This window comes from Colletotrichum chrysophilum, assembly GCF_026319265.1.
Source record: "Colletotrichum chrysophilum strain AFK26 chromosome Unknown scaffold_50, whole genome shotgun sequence".
NCBI classification, from domain to species: Eukaryota; Fungi; Ascomycota; class Sordariomycetes; order Glomerellales; family Glomerellaceae; genus Colletotrichum; species Colletotrichum chrysophilum.
In genome coordinates, this window is record NW_026517337.1 from 105,644 (window position 1) to 121,357 (window position 15,714).

At 55.9% G+C, this 15,714-nt stretch overlaps 4 protein-coding genes across 4 annotated transcripts; 3 read left to right on the top strand and 1 right to left on the bottom strand.

Moving 5' to 3' along the window:
* Positions 1 to 1,844: 1,844 nt before the first annotated feature.
* On the top strand, positions 1,845 to 3,453 carry COL26b_006642 (uncharacterized protein; the record flags this gene model as incomplete). The annotated part of the gene is made up of 2 exons (XM_053179454.1): positions 1,845 to 3,362; positions 3,421 to 3,453. The coding sequence occupies 2 exons, from the start codon at positions 1,845 to 1,847 to the stop codon at positions 3,451 to 3,453; spliced, it is 1,551 nt and encodes a 516-aa protein (XP_053036565.1).
* Positions 3,454 to 5,311: 1,858 nt separating this feature from the next.
* Positions 5,312 to 5,548, top strand: COL26b_006643 (uncharacterized protein; the record flags this gene model as incomplete). The annotated part of the gene is made up of 1 exon (XM_053179455.1): positions 5,312 to 5,548. The coding sequence occupies one exon, from the start codon at positions 5,312 to 5,314 to the stop codon at positions 5,546 to 5,548; it is 237 nt and encodes a 78-aa protein (XP_053036566.1).
* Positions 5,549 to 5,952: 404 nt separating this feature from the next.
* COL26b_006644 (uncharacterized protein) lies at positions 5,953 to 9,003 on the bottom strand (the record flags this gene model as incomplete). The annotated part of the gene is given in 2 exon segments (XM_053179456.1): positions 5,953 to 7,595; positions 7,608 to 9,003. The coding sequence occupies 2 exon segments, from the start codon at positions 9,001 to 9,003 to the stop codon at positions 5,953 to 5,955; spliced, it is 3,039 nt and encodes a 1,012-aa protein (XP_053036567.1).
* A 1,048-nt stretch (positions 9,004 to 10,051) lies between these two features.
* COL26b_006645 (uncharacterized protein) lies at positions 10,052 to 15,564 on the top strand (the record flags this gene model as incomplete). Its single annotated transcript, XM_053179457.1, has 4 exons — positions 10,052 to 10,234; positions 10,540 to 10,836; positions 10,892 to 15,235; positions 15,304 to 15,564. 4 exons carry the CDS (start codon positions 10,052 to 10,054, stop codon positions 15,562 to 15,564), a joined length of 5,085 nt encoding a protein of 1,694 aa, XP_053036568.1.
* Positions 15,565 to 15,714: the final 150 nt, after the last annotated feature.

Genomic DNA, 15,714 nt, shown 5'->3' on the forward strand with positions numbered 1-15,714 from the left:
CATATTGCTAGAGCATACGACAGCTGGCTACGAGATAAGGGGAAAAGGTATCATTGTGGTAGCAGAGCGGGCGACGGGTATGGTATGTATATCATGACTTGGACAGACAGGGTACCTGGGTTGAGACCACTTTTACGCGAGCCAACACGTCCGCGATGCCTCGTTTCAACCCCTTCACTTTCAGCGTATCTTATGTATGCGAGCCGTGGATGAGGGCACTTTGAGGCTCGTGTATGCGCAACCCAGTCTCTGAGCGGGCCAAGTCTCACAAAGACGGACGGGCAGCACATGCTCGTGGCAGAAAAGGGAAATGGAGGCAGGTGAAGCTGCCAAAGAGAACCAATGAGTTGGCGTGGTTTCCACGATCCATGTGACCAACAGGAGGAGCATCGGCGCAAATGCTGGAAGCGAGGGAGCCACAGGGATGGTGAAATATCAGGGAAGAGGGCAGGTGGGAATGCATGGTGCTCTAATACAGAGCTATGCAGTGCTAATGTACGGACTACATAGCATGTAATTTGCAAGCCTGTGTCTCTCGCAGTCTCGCTCTCTCTGTCAGTGTCGACACGCTCTACGCAGTACTTACTCGTCCGGCCAGGCTTTGGATTGCCAGGGTTGAATAGTGTCAGCCATTGGAGGGACGGTTGATGTGTGGGCTGGGCCGTGGGTGTCTGTCGGCGCTAAAGTGCCAAAGGTACGTTCTTCAGCGTTCTGCGCCGTTGGGCTGCCCCCGTAAGAGGATTAAATGGATGGATGAATGAGGTGCTGCTGACCACTGCCCGGTGCTTGGCCAGAGACGCGCACCGGAAGTGGACGTGAGTCGTAGTTTTTTTTTTTCTCTTTGGTGGAGACGCGCTTCGGCTTCGGGAGGAGGCTGGAACGGGCAGACTCGACGTGGATGAGGGGCAATTGTGTCCATTGTGAGGTCAGAGGCTGCGATATTTTGCAGATAAGATGGCTGGTTTGAAAGAGCGGTCTATGGAGTAGATTCCAGAATACTCAGAATATTCAAGAGTGAAGATGCAAGTGAAGAAAGCAAACAGGCGGCTTGCACCCGAGTTGAAGATGCAGACTGCCGTCAACGGGACAGTTAAAGATTGAAACACCCATTAAAGCTCAGATAGCGGCCCGCGTCGGCCGGGGTCGTGGCCTGAAGACACCCCAAGCGTCATCTTTAGCGCTTGCGAGGCTCCGCCGGTGCGCTAAGTGCGCTGTAGCTGTTGGCATGTCAGTGGACCGCTAGGAGACAGCGAGTGCCCGGTACAGCGGTCGGGGACGGATACAGTGGTGTGCGTGCTCCACCGGCAAGCACAATTCCTTGCACAGCACAACGTCTGGACGCGGGGGACGCGATCAACGCCAACGCGCAAGAACACGCTTCGCTCCTGCCATGCTAACGGAAGGGGGCCATCAAAAAGGTCCCGTCCCCGTCCAGACACCACCACGCTCCTGGTCACTCACACTCTGGGCCTCCTTCCACCAGACCTGCAACCACTTTGACAGTTTTTGCATCAGGGAATTATTTTGTGTGGAAAACTCCTCTCTCGTCTTTTCACCTTCGTCCTGTATATCCATTATCACTTCCACTCTTCACAACCTACCTACCTGCCCATCGGCCCTGTCCCCCACCACGAAACCACTTACACGCGATTCCACTCTACGCCAAAATCCACGCCTGATATCGGGGACCGAAACCGCGCCCACCAAAACGCGACTGCTCACCACGCGGAAGAAATATACTGAAGAGAAAAAAAATCATCAAGAGGTACAGGAACAAGAAGCACGACCACACATCACTTGGGGCAGTCACTCTTTTGGCAGGGCATGCCGTCGTCGCCGCAACAATGATGGACTCGTCGCCTCAATCCAAGAACCCGGAGCCTACCCTCCCCATGGCCGGCACCAAGCGTCCTGCTCCGAGCCTTCTCCCGGCATTCGAACCTCTGTCTTCCTCCCCGGGCTTTCCTCGACCTTCCAAGCGTCAAGCTCGTCCCGGTTCCGTTGGAGGAAACAGCGCCTACCTCAAGTATCCCACGCCAATTCCGACTTCGAGCACCGGCATCCTCTCATCTTCCCCACCCCGCGTCCACCAGCGCCCCGGCGCTCTCTCGCGAGCCCTCTCCTCCGCCTCCGAACGCACGCCCCTCGGTGCCGTCGCCTCCATTGAACTGAACGACAACGGCGAGACCCTGCTCATGGGCCGTTCTAGCAACTCATCCCATTACCAACTCTCCGCCAACCGTCTCGTGTCCCGTGTGCACGTCAAGGCGCGGTTCGTGCCTGCTCCCTCGGCACTGGAGCCGAATAAGATTGAGATTCTGTGCAATGGCTGGAACGGACTGAAGCTGCACTGCCAGGGCCGCACGTGGGAGCTGCTCAAGGGCGACTCGTTCACGTCCGAGACGGAGGGTACCGAAATTATGCTTGACGTCCAGGATGCGCGTGTCATGATCCAATGGCCGAAGCGGGACCAGCGTGACCGGCTGGGAAGCCCCGAGTCCCAGTGGGACGACTCCCCGCCCCGGCCCAATGCCCGTGCCGCCGCCGCCGCTGCCAACCTGCTCCAGTCAAGCCCCCTGCGCCGTACCTCGCGCATCGAGTCTCCGGACTCTCCAACGCCGGCGCACATGACCAGCTCCCAGCGCCTGCAAGCTCTTCTTCCCACCGATGATGGAGAGGTCCACATCTACGAGGACTCCAGCGCAGACGAGCCTGAACTTCCCAAGCTTACTGACTCGGGTGTCAATGTCGGCCAGAGCTTCGCTACCGAAGTGACCAACTCTTTCTCGTCCGAGCTCAGTGAGCCCGAAGATGAGAACGACCCGGATGAGGAAAACGACCCCATCGTCCACTCCTTCGGTCCCTTTGGAGCTGACATTTCCAACCGCCTGGCCTCTGTCTTGGCCACTGCACCCAAGTACCCCTCTTCCAAACACTCACAGCTGCCTCCTATCCGGGATGACTCCAACCCCTCCAGCCCCATCTCGGCACCGCCAAAGTCGCCGGTCATCAAGGAGGAAGAAGAGGAAGTCAAGGAGCCTCCCTACGAGAACCCTGCCGTGCGCAACCATGTCGTCAACCAGCTCGCCTTCTCCCGCCTGTCGTCCAACCCTCTGTCGACCATCATGAACAACCTCCCCTCCGAGCAGAAGAAGGGTCTGCTCAAGGAACAATTGCGAAGCCTATTGGAGAACACGGCGTGCATCGGCATCATCCGCCGCCAGGGCAAGGATGCCGCCGGCAAGCCCCTCGAGAGCGAGTACTACTACGTCCCCGAGGCCGACGACGACGAGCAGCGTCGCTTCGCTGTCACGGACGGCCTCCGGAAGCCCAGTCTGAGAGCCTGCAGAAAGCAGCACAAGGTACGATCAGCCGAAAAGAAGTCGAAAGATGTCTTCACTAACACGATTGGCTTGTTAGCAATACTACTGGAAGCGCCCGCGAACCCCTTGAATGATCACTATTCTGGCTTTTATCCCATGGCAAATTTTTTTGGGCTTGCACCCAGCAACCTTGCTCAAGCTGAGCTGATGCCATGCACACTCTCCGCATGATCAGCACTCAGGCTACCCCTTCAACTGTCCATACCTTAGCTCTAAACCGACCCGTTTGGCAAAACTTGTGTTCTGGCTGCATAGCGCAAGGCGTTTTATGGATTACACTGTTTTTATTATCTTGTGTTTTTGTGTTCCCTTTTTTTTTTCTTGAACTCTGTACGACTCACACTACTACTACTATACCTCGGGTTTCCCCCCCTTATTCTTATCCCCAACGATTCCCCATACACACAACCCCCGCTTAGATGAGATACATGCATTACGCCGGTCCAGTTTCAACGATTCGGAGCGAGCAAAGCTGCATTATTAGGCTGAAATTCTCGATTTTTCTTTCATTGTCGGCGGCGGGTTTCATCTTTCTGCGTTGGAAGGAATACAGGAAAAAGAAGACTTGGGATGGGACGGATTCTGGCGAGGGACGGAGACGGGAAGGGGAAGGGGTAGGGCGAACGATTGGTAAAAACGGATTGACGAGGTGATGGTGGAAATGTAAAATTCGATGACTACGCTTGAATCAGGTCTGGTAAATACAATGCTTGTTCCTTCAGAGATTTGTTTCGTTCCTGTTGGGTCTTGAGTACGGGCGGGTCGGGTGTCTCGGTGGCTGGCCACCAGGCCCGTCGATGGGCCGGCCGTTGTAGAACTACAATTCTTACGTCGATTCCTGAAGCTCGCTGGTTCGTAATAATCTAGATGATCTAGCAACCATAGATTCTTGGGTATTTGGAGAGCAATCTTCTCGCGCCCCTCGAACAACGACCCGAGATCGCGATCCGCAAGTCAACCACAGATGTCATCACGCATCCGCCATCACGAGAAGGATGGAATGTGGTTGCACCGGCAGCGACACTGAAAGGAGCTCCTGTGGGTCCCACCACCTGTCCCACCCCGATAACGTCCGATAAAGCTAGGCCGGCGACCGGGCCTCGACCTCTTTACCCCGCAATGACGGCGGTGGTGGTCCCCCTTCTCGTTGCAACTCACCTTGCCCAGAAGGAACTACCTAACAAAAACGACGAAGGCGGCGATCAAAAGGTGCAACACCGTATTATGGGCTATCACACAGCTTTGCTAGGTAGCTAGCTACGTAGAAGATTCCATGCCCTTACCTCACCTCACAGCATCAAGACGAGCTAGACAAAGAAAAGCATGTGCTTCGTTGGATGTAGTGGTGGTGGTGTGGTTGAACAGAAACAACCCCCATCCGCCAGTGGCGACAAAAGCTCTGTCCACTGGTGTGATCGTCGTCTGATGTCAGTTGCTCACTGGCCGGTCCCCCATCGCTCGTGCATGAGAAACTCTCAGCTTGCTTCGCCTTGCCTGCTAACTAAGGTGGCCCCGGGACGGAAACGGGGGACGGATTGAGCTGCATGAAGACGAAGGAGGGGGTGAGCAGGCAGGTTGAAGGTTAGATTGGAGCTTGAAGGACATTGGACCCTTGGAATTTTTGGGGGAACGTCTAAGGGAAGCTGTTACCCGGGGTCGTCTTGATATAGAAAGGGGAAGCTCCCACCTCGATTAGCGTGACTTCTATTATAACTCCCCGCAGCACCTGTCTCTAATTTCAACTTACATTCCATACCTCTAAACCAAAACATCAACAACAATCCGTCCGCCTCTACATCCTACAAACCTCAAGACAAATATCAGCATCAGTCCTCTAATCCAAACAACAACTCACCACCGTCAGACTCCAAACCTAACACACATCCACCACTACTTCTCCCATCCACCCAACAAGAACACACATCAACATGTCCTCCCAACCCTCCATGGCCAACGTCGCCCCGCAAAAGGGCGTCCCCCACGCCGACGCCCACGACCCCTCCAGCCCAGCCGCCGAGGCCGCCCGCGTCATCGAGCGCACCAACAGCTGGAAGCCCTCCTTCGAGCGCCGCCAGAGTTGGAACAAGGAGGACCAGAAGCGCGAGCTGCAGATGAGCCACATTGAGGATGTCAAGACCGGGCCTGGGTTTACCGAGAGGGCATGAATGCGTAGCGTTGCATGATTCCGGAGTCGAGAGAATAACGGAGCGGAGGCGGGAAGGGTGCCACGACCAAGACCGCCTGACTACCCAGAGCATCAAGCTGGGAATGTTGGGAAAGGGGAATAAGGCGTTCAAAATTGCATGATCACGATACTGCTTGTACTCTACCAAACACGCATAATTGAATTGGTTTGAAGCTTCATTGTGTGCTATTGAATCCCGTAACCCTAGCCTTCCGTCCCGTCCCAGTCCTAACGAAAACAAAACCCGATGAGTGGAATTGAATGAAAATCAATCGCATCCTGGAGAGTACTATTGGTACATGTAAAGAGTAACAGTACTGGTGATGAATCCCTCATCGCAAAAGTATATAGTTCACCATTCTCTGGATGAAATCTGAATCAGGCCTACAGCCTCTTGGGGCCACGACCGTCCTCGCCTCCTGTGTTGAAATACTCCCCAACCACACCAATAGCGTATGAGATCCCGCCGACCCACGCAGCGCCAAGAAGAATCTTCCTGGCCCTGCGCTTCTTCGGCCTTCGAGGAGCCTCAAAATCCTGACGGTCACATGAAATCGTGTTGCGTCTCCTCACTGCGCTAAAGGGTGGTGGGGGTTTGTCCTCCGCCTCCGCTCCCGGATAATCATAGTTCAGATAGCCTGTTGGACTCGAGGAGTAAGCGCTTGGTACCACGGGGTCGCTCCCCATCATGTCGATGGGGTTCACCTTTGGAGCCTGGTAGGTCGTCGGCTTTTCGATCGTAGGAGTGAAAGGGGTGATCTCTGCCTCGCGGACCTTGCGGAAAACCAGGACGTCTCCGCTTCCGGAGACGATTTCGTAGCCTTCCTTCTGGAGCGGGCTGAAGTAGGGGAAGAACTTTGTCGGGTTGGACAAGCGGAGGAGAACCTCGGCCGGTGTCAGTGGCGTCGCGCTGTCAGGTACCACCGAAGTAGTCTCTGCTGTGTTGATGGTTTGCATCGTCGGGTCGTAGGCGAGAATCTTGTAAACAACAGGCTCACGAAGTTCCTCCTTGGCCGAGGTCGACACACTCTCCGAAGCTGCAGCATCTGCGGCGGCGTCTGACGCTGTGCCGTACGATCGCACATAGGAAGGCCAGGTTTGCTTGCCACCACACTCCTCAGAGTAGCTCAGCTCAAGGCCCTGGGGCTCTGTAGAGTACATATCAGGCAGACCCTGCTTTCCTGCTACACGTTGCGACTTGAAAGCAGAGGCCCTGTTCAACGCCGGCTCCAATTTCGGAAAGCTCTCATCGAAGGAAGCAGCTTCGACGTCATCACCCTGGGGGCTCTGATACTTGCTGTCCTCTGCCTTTGGGCTTTCCGCCACAATATTGGTCCATGATCTGGAGAAATCCTCTGGAAAATCCCTGAAATAGTTGCCGGTCAAGTCTTCCTTGGGTTGGATGTTCTCCCACGCCCTGTTTTTAGCCTTGCGCAGACTCACGCGAGCTGCCTTGCTTGAAATATCCCAATTCACTTCGTACCGCGGTAGGTCAGCCTCGAGCATTTGCCGGTTAGTAGTGCTGTAACCCCTACGAGACTGGCCAGAAGAGGTCGGGATCTTGGCTCGAATATCGCTTGCGCGCAGCAGGTCCAAATCGTCAGCTCTTTCTTGGTCTGTCGCGGAGGTGGTGAGGAGGCGCTTGCTCGCCCCTGCCGTTCCTGTAGTCGCCCCTGCTGCTGTTGCTGTTGCTGCCGCCGTCGTCGTCCTTGACGCCTTTGCCGCAATTTCCGCGTCAAAATCGCTTAGGCCTTTAGATACAGGATCTATGATCTCGACCGGCTGTCCATCTGGCTCGTTGTGCCGATATGACTCATATTTCTTCGCCTCATCGAACGCAGTCTGATCCCAATCTGGCTTGGGACGTTGACCCTCGGGCTCGTCGTATTGAACAGGCCTGTGACGAGCCAAGTCTTCTGGAGCAACTGTGGCAGTAACGCCCTCCGGTGCCTTCCCACCTCGAGTGAAGGAAACCGGGCCGTAGGTACCCAGATCGGTGTACTGCTTGGAGGCCTCTTCCGGATGCACTGGCGGCTTACCGTGCGGTTCGTTCCAGCCCACAGGCTCGTACTTTCCTAGGTCCGTATAAGCCTTGGAGGCTTCTTCTGGGTGTATGGGTGCCCGACCGAACGGCTCGTTGTACGCCATGGGCCCATACTGATCCAGGTCAGGGTATGCTTTGGAAGCCTCCTCGGGATGCACAGGGGGCGCTCCATGGGGCTCGTTGTACCCCATAGGGCCGTATTTATGTAGATCGTCGTAGTCTTTCGACTTCTCCTCGGCACTCAAGGGGCGAGCGCCGCCCTCGGCCTCGTTGTAACCACTAGGGCCATACTTGTGTAGGTCGTCGTAGGACAACGTATCCTTGGCGTCCTTGTCCTCGTTGTGCATCACTGGCCCGTACTTATTCAGATCCGAATACCTCTCCTGTGCTTCGGGGACTTCTGCGTCCTCATTGTGCATCACAGGGCGGTACTTATCGAGGTCTTCGTAGGCAGGCTGAGAGAGCTCCTCAGGGGGCCCGTCAGAGAGGGATGGGTTGGAATACTTGTGAAGGTCCTCATATTTTGGCTGTCCGGCTTCGTCGTCCTTGATAAAGTCCTTCAGCCCTACTGGTGTGTACTTATGCAGGTCGTCGTATTCGGACGCTGCTGGTTTCTGTTGTCCCGCATCGAGCTTCTCGTCCATCACGGGCTTGTACTTGTCCAGGTCCGAATACTGCGGGGCCCCCGCATCTCCACTGTCGGCCCACGGGGTACCATCGAGCGGGACCTGACCGTACCGCTTAAGCTCTTCCGGCGGAGGTGGGCCGTCCTCGTAGAACGGCTCGTTGGCTGCGGCGGAACTACTTTCAACGGCCGAATCTGGTGAAACCCTTCGATTCGTGATAGGATCAATTTCGAACTCCGCACCCCGGCTGGCCGAGGTCGTCGACTTGCCGCGAGTCTGGCTACCCAGGTAGTTGCGAATGTTCTGCAGGGGTGACTGCCACAAGTCATATTCGTAGGGTCCCGTTCGCTTGGAAGAGAATAAAGCGTTGATAGCACCGCGCTCGACGTCTTCAATGTTTTGACCAGGGCGAACTCCTTCTTCGCCGCTTGCTTTATCGCTCGGCCCGCGGCTTCCTTTCGAATGGGTGTGACCGTGTCTAATCCAGCACTGCGACATCATCTTCTTCATGAGTATTCTTGAATCCTCGCCACGCGAGCTTGGGTCCCATGATATCTTTCGGTTGATTGACTCCATATACTTGTAGGTCACGTTGCGCTGGTGCTGTCGCAGCTGTCGTTGGAACTCGGGGTCTAGGTAGGTGGACCACGCGCGGAAGCGAAAGCCGCGAGTCTGGCCGTAATGGCTTGCCTTCGCATGGTTGTTGGCGAGGGCTCTCACTTGGAGGCCACCCGCACGAGACGAGCGAGGGACGTTGAAGAGCATGTTGACGCTTCTACCATGCTACCTGCACTGGCTGTAGTTAGCACAGGGTACACGACGTAGCTGGGCTCTGGTTGTCGTCGCTGGGTGTCATCTCTAGGCGTCGTCTCTGGCCACTGTCCCCGCCGTCTCTGGCCGCCGTCACTGGCGACGTCCAGAGATTATTCGTACATGAATAGTCGAATAAACAGGAGACACTTACACAAGGGAGGAATTGCAGAGCCAAGTGCCTGCATGGACGACGCTTTTTGAATGACGGGAGGAAAGGGGAAGTGGAAAACCGCCACCTTCATAAGGACGAGAAGGTTGGGAGGTAGCTACCCAGGTAGCGACGGATCGAGGAGACGGCCTACCGTTATGGGCAGAGCCGTCTTGGGTTGGCGAGGTACTGCAGGGGAGCTGCCCGGGGTCACTGGCCCACAGTCTCCGCTCCCAGTGCCTTAGCGCCTTTCCCGCAGTGGGCTCGGCGCAGTGGACGTGGAGGCGGCCTTCAGCGTGCAGTTTGCGGGGTAGCCTTTCGAAACCGCCGAACGATCCCGAACGGCGACGCCCAGGTCAACGGGGGGCCTCTTCGAACGTTGACTGTAAGGTAGGTATGAAAGCTACATAATAGTCGATGCTCCTATCCGAAGTACCTATCTCGACTTCGGCTCACTGCTGTTTTCGTGATCGTCGTCCTCGTCCTCGTCCTTGTCCTTGGCGCCGTCTCTGTCTTCTTCTCGTCGCTGTCTTCCGCTGTCGTCCGCCATCTTCTGTCTCTGATGCCTGCCTTACTTACCATGGGATTCAAGCAGATAAGCAAACTTTCAGACACCTGGGCTATTTATTCATAGATATGCAACGCCTGTATTGAATACACAAGTCCAATGCCCAGCAAGGTGCCCTTGTTCCATCTACGCCGCTGCTGGGTTTGGTGAAGCGCCGTCTGTTGCTCAAGCTGGGAGTGGAGTAACACGAATTGGAGAAGTGATAAGAAAAGGCCAATAGGAGCATCAAGATAGAGCAAGGGATGGAAGGACGGGAGGCACGGACATCACAGCGCACGGACGGAATGAGGCCACAATCAGCCAAAGTCACGTGCGAGGAGCTCACCTATGACCGCATCATCTCCGTCCACAAGAACACTGAGAAGGAGCTTTGGCGGGGCAGCTTGGCCATTTTCATTCGCCGGTTCTGGATGTGGTTCGGCCAAAACTCATTCGGCCTGAGTCAACAGGGCACTGCACTCTCTTTGGTATTCCATGTCGATTGAAGCCTGCGATGCGACGAGGCCAATCCAGCACTTCTCTGCCTACCGTCGGTTTGCTCTCTTTTCCTTGAAATAATAGGCCCTTGGAAGTCTGTTGACTTGGAGCGCCTCGGTCCGTCTTTCACGTTTCCAATTCCTAAGCACCCTTCTGGATTCTTCGGTGCCGCACTTCTGCACTCTACCCCGCCAACATCATTTTGAGCTCCCGCGCTTCGCCGCGCTAGGTCCCTCGCGCTCGCAGCTTCAACGACATCACCTTCGCACAAGGCGCAAACGACACTAACCACCAGATCATGTCGCGTGCCTTTGGAAAAGCAGGCCGCTCGGGCGGCGCAAAGAGCTTTGGTGCCCCGGCGCGGGGCGGCTTCGGCGGCTTCTCCTCTTCGAACGACAATGGACTGTCTTACCTTACCGAGCCGCCCGATCTTTCCTCCCTTTCCGATGCGAACGTTGTCGTTTCCTTCAAGAACGCCCTGAAGAAAGATGCTACGACAAAAGCAAAGGCATTGGAGGAACTCGTGGCATACGTGCAGGCTCACCCATATGAAAAGGATGGTGGAACAGAGGAGGCAGTCTTGGAAGCATGGGTGCGTTTTCCCCGGGAGAGTTACTTTGACGAACATGTGGTAATGTATGTAACAGGTACAAATATATCCTCGTATCTCCATAGACAACGCCCGTCGCGTCCGCGAGCTCTCCCATATCCTGCAGTTCGAGTTGATGAAGTCGGCTCGCAAGCGCATGGAGAAGCATATCCCCAAAATTGTTGGTACCTGGCTCGCAGGTCTCTATGACAAGGATCGTGTGGTATCCAGGGCAGCGGATGCCGGCCTATCGTCATTCCTGAATAGCCCGGAGAAGGTCGTTTCGTTCTGGAAGAAGTGCCAGTCCCAGATTTTGACCTACGCCACCGAGGCCATCCAGGAAACAAAGGACACATTGAGCGATGAGAGGTCAACGACTCCAGACGATGCCGAGGCTAAGTACCTAAGGGTGGTGGGGGCCAGTCTTTCCTTGGTTCTTGGTCTCCTGCAAAAGTTGGAGCCGGCCGACATTGAAAAAGAACAGGAGGCATACGATACCTTTTTCGCCGAGGAGAAGGTCTGGAAGAGCGCGCTTATGGCTGACAACTCTGTCAGGAAAACATCCTGCCAGCTGCTGTGGATTTGCTTGGACAAGAGGTCCGACTCGACGTCCTCGCAGATCTCCCGCCTGAAGAAGATCTTCATTGCAGAGGGCCTGAAGAGCAGCCAGATTGGATCTGCTATAGAGTTTGTCAGGGTTCTTACCAAGTTGACGAGCAGGTTCCCTGAGATCTGGTCTAGCTCAAGTGATAAGAAGACTCCGATCACTAGGCTGAATGGCTTCTTAGAGAAGGGATCTCAGGGAAGCTCCGCGAAATACTGGGAATACCTCGAACAACTCATCGTTGTCATCCCAGCCGAGCACTTTACTGCTGAGGCTTCTGCAGCAGCCTTGAAGTCATTGCGAACTGGCATCACCCATAGGGAAGAGCCGCGATTCAACGCACCCACAGCATGGACGTGTTACGTTCACGTTGCCAAGCATTTCCTGAAGACGATTCCCTCAGAAGGCCATGCCAAGCTTGTGCAGGAAAACCTCTTTCCCCTGCTGGGGCACTTCCTCTTCCCAACCCCTGAAAATGCGGCTTGGGAGATTGGCGGTGCCGGACGGTTGGGCGTTCTCAGCGAAGTCTACCAGGTTGCCGCCGACGACTCGTCTGCGGACCTGGTTAAAGCAACTGCCGACATGACGGAACATTTGTCATCCGATTTCTGCACGAGGATATCCAACTCACTGCCTGAAGTATCATCAGGGTATGAAAAGTCGCAAGAGTCAATCGCTGCCGAGGGCGACCGGTGGTTCAATCTAGTTGGCCAGGTTCAAACCAAAACCAAAGCCTCCACGACAGGTCCTGCAAAGCTGCTCATTGGCCCCTCCAAAGCTATCATTACCTGCTCACTAAACCTTCTTGCGACCCGAAACTTGAAGCCGTTTGGTGCAGCTGGGGTTTTGTACAATGTCGGCAAGAGTGCCCCGCGGGTTTGGGAAGATGCCGAAGCTGCTCAAGCCTTGGAGCAGTTTCTCTCGAGCCAAGGTCGGGAGCGGATGGATGTTCTGATGACTTCTCGATCCGCACCGGATCTCTTGAGCTGTGTGCCTATCTTGGGTTCTCTGCAGGGCCAGGAGACAGCCTATGCATCCATCTGGAAGACGTGGATCGAGTCCCTGCTTGGCTTGTCTGACGAAAAGCTGGCCGCGAAAGGAATCGAGCGCCTAATCGCGAATCGGCACGCATCCGACCTGTCCAAATCCCACGAGCAGCTACAAAGCTTCATCGAAACGAAGTGCACCGGCACCATCCGGGGCGAGTCAGAATTTTGGTCGCTATTCGAAGCGGGCCTGGGAAACGACGCCGTCACGGAATCAACTGCGAAGAAGCTGGTTGACAGCAGTATCTCCTACCTTTCTCAGGACAAACAGCACTCGGCCCAAGCGCTCAGGGCCTTGGAGATCATTGCCAACAACAAGCCGGGTCTTCTTTCACAAGACGAGTCAACTCATACAGCGGTCGTTGCTGAGCTACTGGGGCTGGCTGAGCTCAACGACAGAGCCGTTTCGTCCCGCGCTGTTTCTTTGAGAGCTCTTTTGGAACACCCCGTGGACGGCACGTCGCCCTTGGTCACCATCATCCAGCGGAACCTGGAGGATGCAGGACCGCAGTCCCTTGGAATCGACACCTTGGTACAGCAGGCATTGCAAGCATCCAAAACCGGTTCAGCACTTGAGGATCTATTCCCCAGCACGAATGTCTGGATGCAGCAGCTGTCCAACTTCCTACAGGGATCTCTCAACCCGTCTCTATCCATCACGAGCAGTCTGGGCGGAGCTCATTTCCTGGTTCCGCCTGCAGAGTCAGCGCAGCGCGTCAGAGTACGGCGAGATCGCGACGGTTACTCCGTTCCTGCGAGAATGGCGGCGTACACCTCCAAACTGCTGTCATCTGACATTTCCGTTTCTACCCTACCCGAGAGCTTCCAGGTAGAAATCCTTTACCTTCTCTGCGTTGCGGTCCAGATAGTTTCCGACCAAATTACGCTGATGGACGAGAACAAGTTGTTCCTCAACCTGGAGACTGGCGATGCTCTCAACGCTGCTGAGGCTTTTGTGTCGTCCACCAGGGTAACTATCAACGCCATCGCTGACGACGCCAAGGGATGGAGAGATGGCTCTGATTCTGGCTCTACAAAACTCATCAACGGTCTCATCGCCATTATGACGCAAGAGACAAAGGAGCTCACTGCGCTTGGTCTGTACAGCGCCAGAGCCCTGAGCGAACTCCTTCAAACCCTCACCGAGAAGCATGGCTTCCCCGCTGCAGGCGACGAGAAGATTGCCCAGCTTGCCACATTGAGAGCCACGCCCCCTACGATTCTCTCAGCCACGGCGGTGCTCACCGGTCTTGGCGAAAGTCTTGAGTCTTCCAAAGCAATTAACAACCTATGCAACCGCCTCGTTAGTGACGTTGCCGGCGCAAGCATCGAGCCAGAGAAGGCCGAAAAGGCACTCATGATCCTTATCCTTCTGAATGCCTGTCTGCAGGTCTACGAGGTGGGCGAAGTTCCCGTGGCTAACAACCGCATTGTCTTTGCCGTCCGCCAAATCACATCTTGGCTTGAGGATACCCTCAACCTCACACCGGCCCTCTCCGCAGAGATTTGCCGCGCCCTACAACGACTTCTTCCAAGCATAAAGGAGGTTTACGGCCCTCACTGGGAAAAGACGATTGAGTTCTCTACGGCTCTCTGGGCCAAGGCCTCTGATGACCGTCTTGATGCTTCGCTACCGTATATCCACACATCCCTCAAGCTCGTGTCAGCACTTGAGACCCTCTTGGACCCCAATGACGATCTCGAAGATGCGCTGAAAGAGTTCGCAGAGACAAAGTCCCTCTCTCTGATTGAACTCCTCAAACTGGACCGCGCAAAGAGCACCCAGCCTCTCGAGATCGTAGACGCCATCATCTGCAGACAAGTCGACAAGATCCCCCTCAAGCACATCTCCGACCTCTCCGACCTGTACGGCCTCATCGCCGCAGACTCCCGCTCGATCCAAACCGCCGCCTTCAACCTCTTGCACCGCGCGCTCCCCGCCCGGCAAGAAGAGCTCTCTGTCAACGTCCTCCTCGACAAGACCGACGCCCGCCTCCCTGACGAGCTCCTCTCCCTCCTGCTCGATGCCCCAACCCTCGACCGCTACCCCGACGAGCTCCTCGCCCAATTCCCCCTCGCCATCCGCTCCTACCTGCTCTCGTGGCACCTTATCTTCGACGCCTTCAGCACCGCCTCCCTCAAGGTCCGCAACGACTACACCGAGCACCTCAAGACGGAGAACTACATCGCCCCGCTGCTCAACTTCACCTTCGACGTGCTCGGCCACTCTGCCGCGCACCCGCTCAACCTCGAGCGCGAGGGCCTCGGCATCGCGGAGATCACCGCCTACGACCTCGCCGTCGCCGACGCCGAGCCCGACGAGCGCAACCTGCACTGGCTGCTCGTGCACCTCTACTACCTCACCCTCAAGTACACCCCCGGTCTCTTCAAGACCTGGTACCTCGACTGCCGCTCCAAGCAGACCCGCATCGCCGTCGAGGGGTGGATGACGCGCTACTTCTCCCCCATCATCGTCTCCGACGCCCTCGACGAGGTCGCCGCCTGGGCCGCGTCGCAGGAGGGCGAGTCCGCCGCCGACGACGAGAAGGAGCTCGTCGTCAAGGTCAGCAAGACGGGCAAGGAGATCACCGCGGGCTACGAGGTCGACGAGAGCATGGCCAGCATCGCCGTCAAGGTGCCCGCGAGCTACCCCATCGAGGGCGTCAGCGTCGTCGGCGTAAACCGCGTCGCCGTCAGCGAGAAGAAGTGGCAGAGCTGGCTGCTGACGACGCAGGGCGTCATTACCTTCTCTGTAAGCTTTACCCCCCCCTATTGCGCACTTATTTGCCATTCTCAACATCGTACTAACCAGTCGCACAGAACGGAAGCATAATCGACGGCCTCTCCGCCTTCAAGCGCAACATCGTCGGCGCCCTCAAGGGCCAGAGCGAGTGCGCCATCTGCTACAGCATCATCTCGACCGACAAGAAGATGCCCGACAAGCGCTGCGGCACGTGCAAGAACCTCTTCCACCGCACGTGTCTGTACAAGTGGTTCCAGAGCAGTAACCAAAACACCTGCCCGCTGTGCCGTAACCCGATTGACTACCTTGGTGCCGATACCAAGGCGCGCAGGGGTTAAGGCAAGTTGGACTTTTATGTGGTAGTGGGGAACGTCGAAGCGATGGAATGGAAATGAGAGACGAAATGAGTCAAGGAAAAGAGGTGGTATCATTGTTTTTTTCGTTTTTCTATGTAGGTCATACCTAGACGGCATGGAAAAAGCAATTGG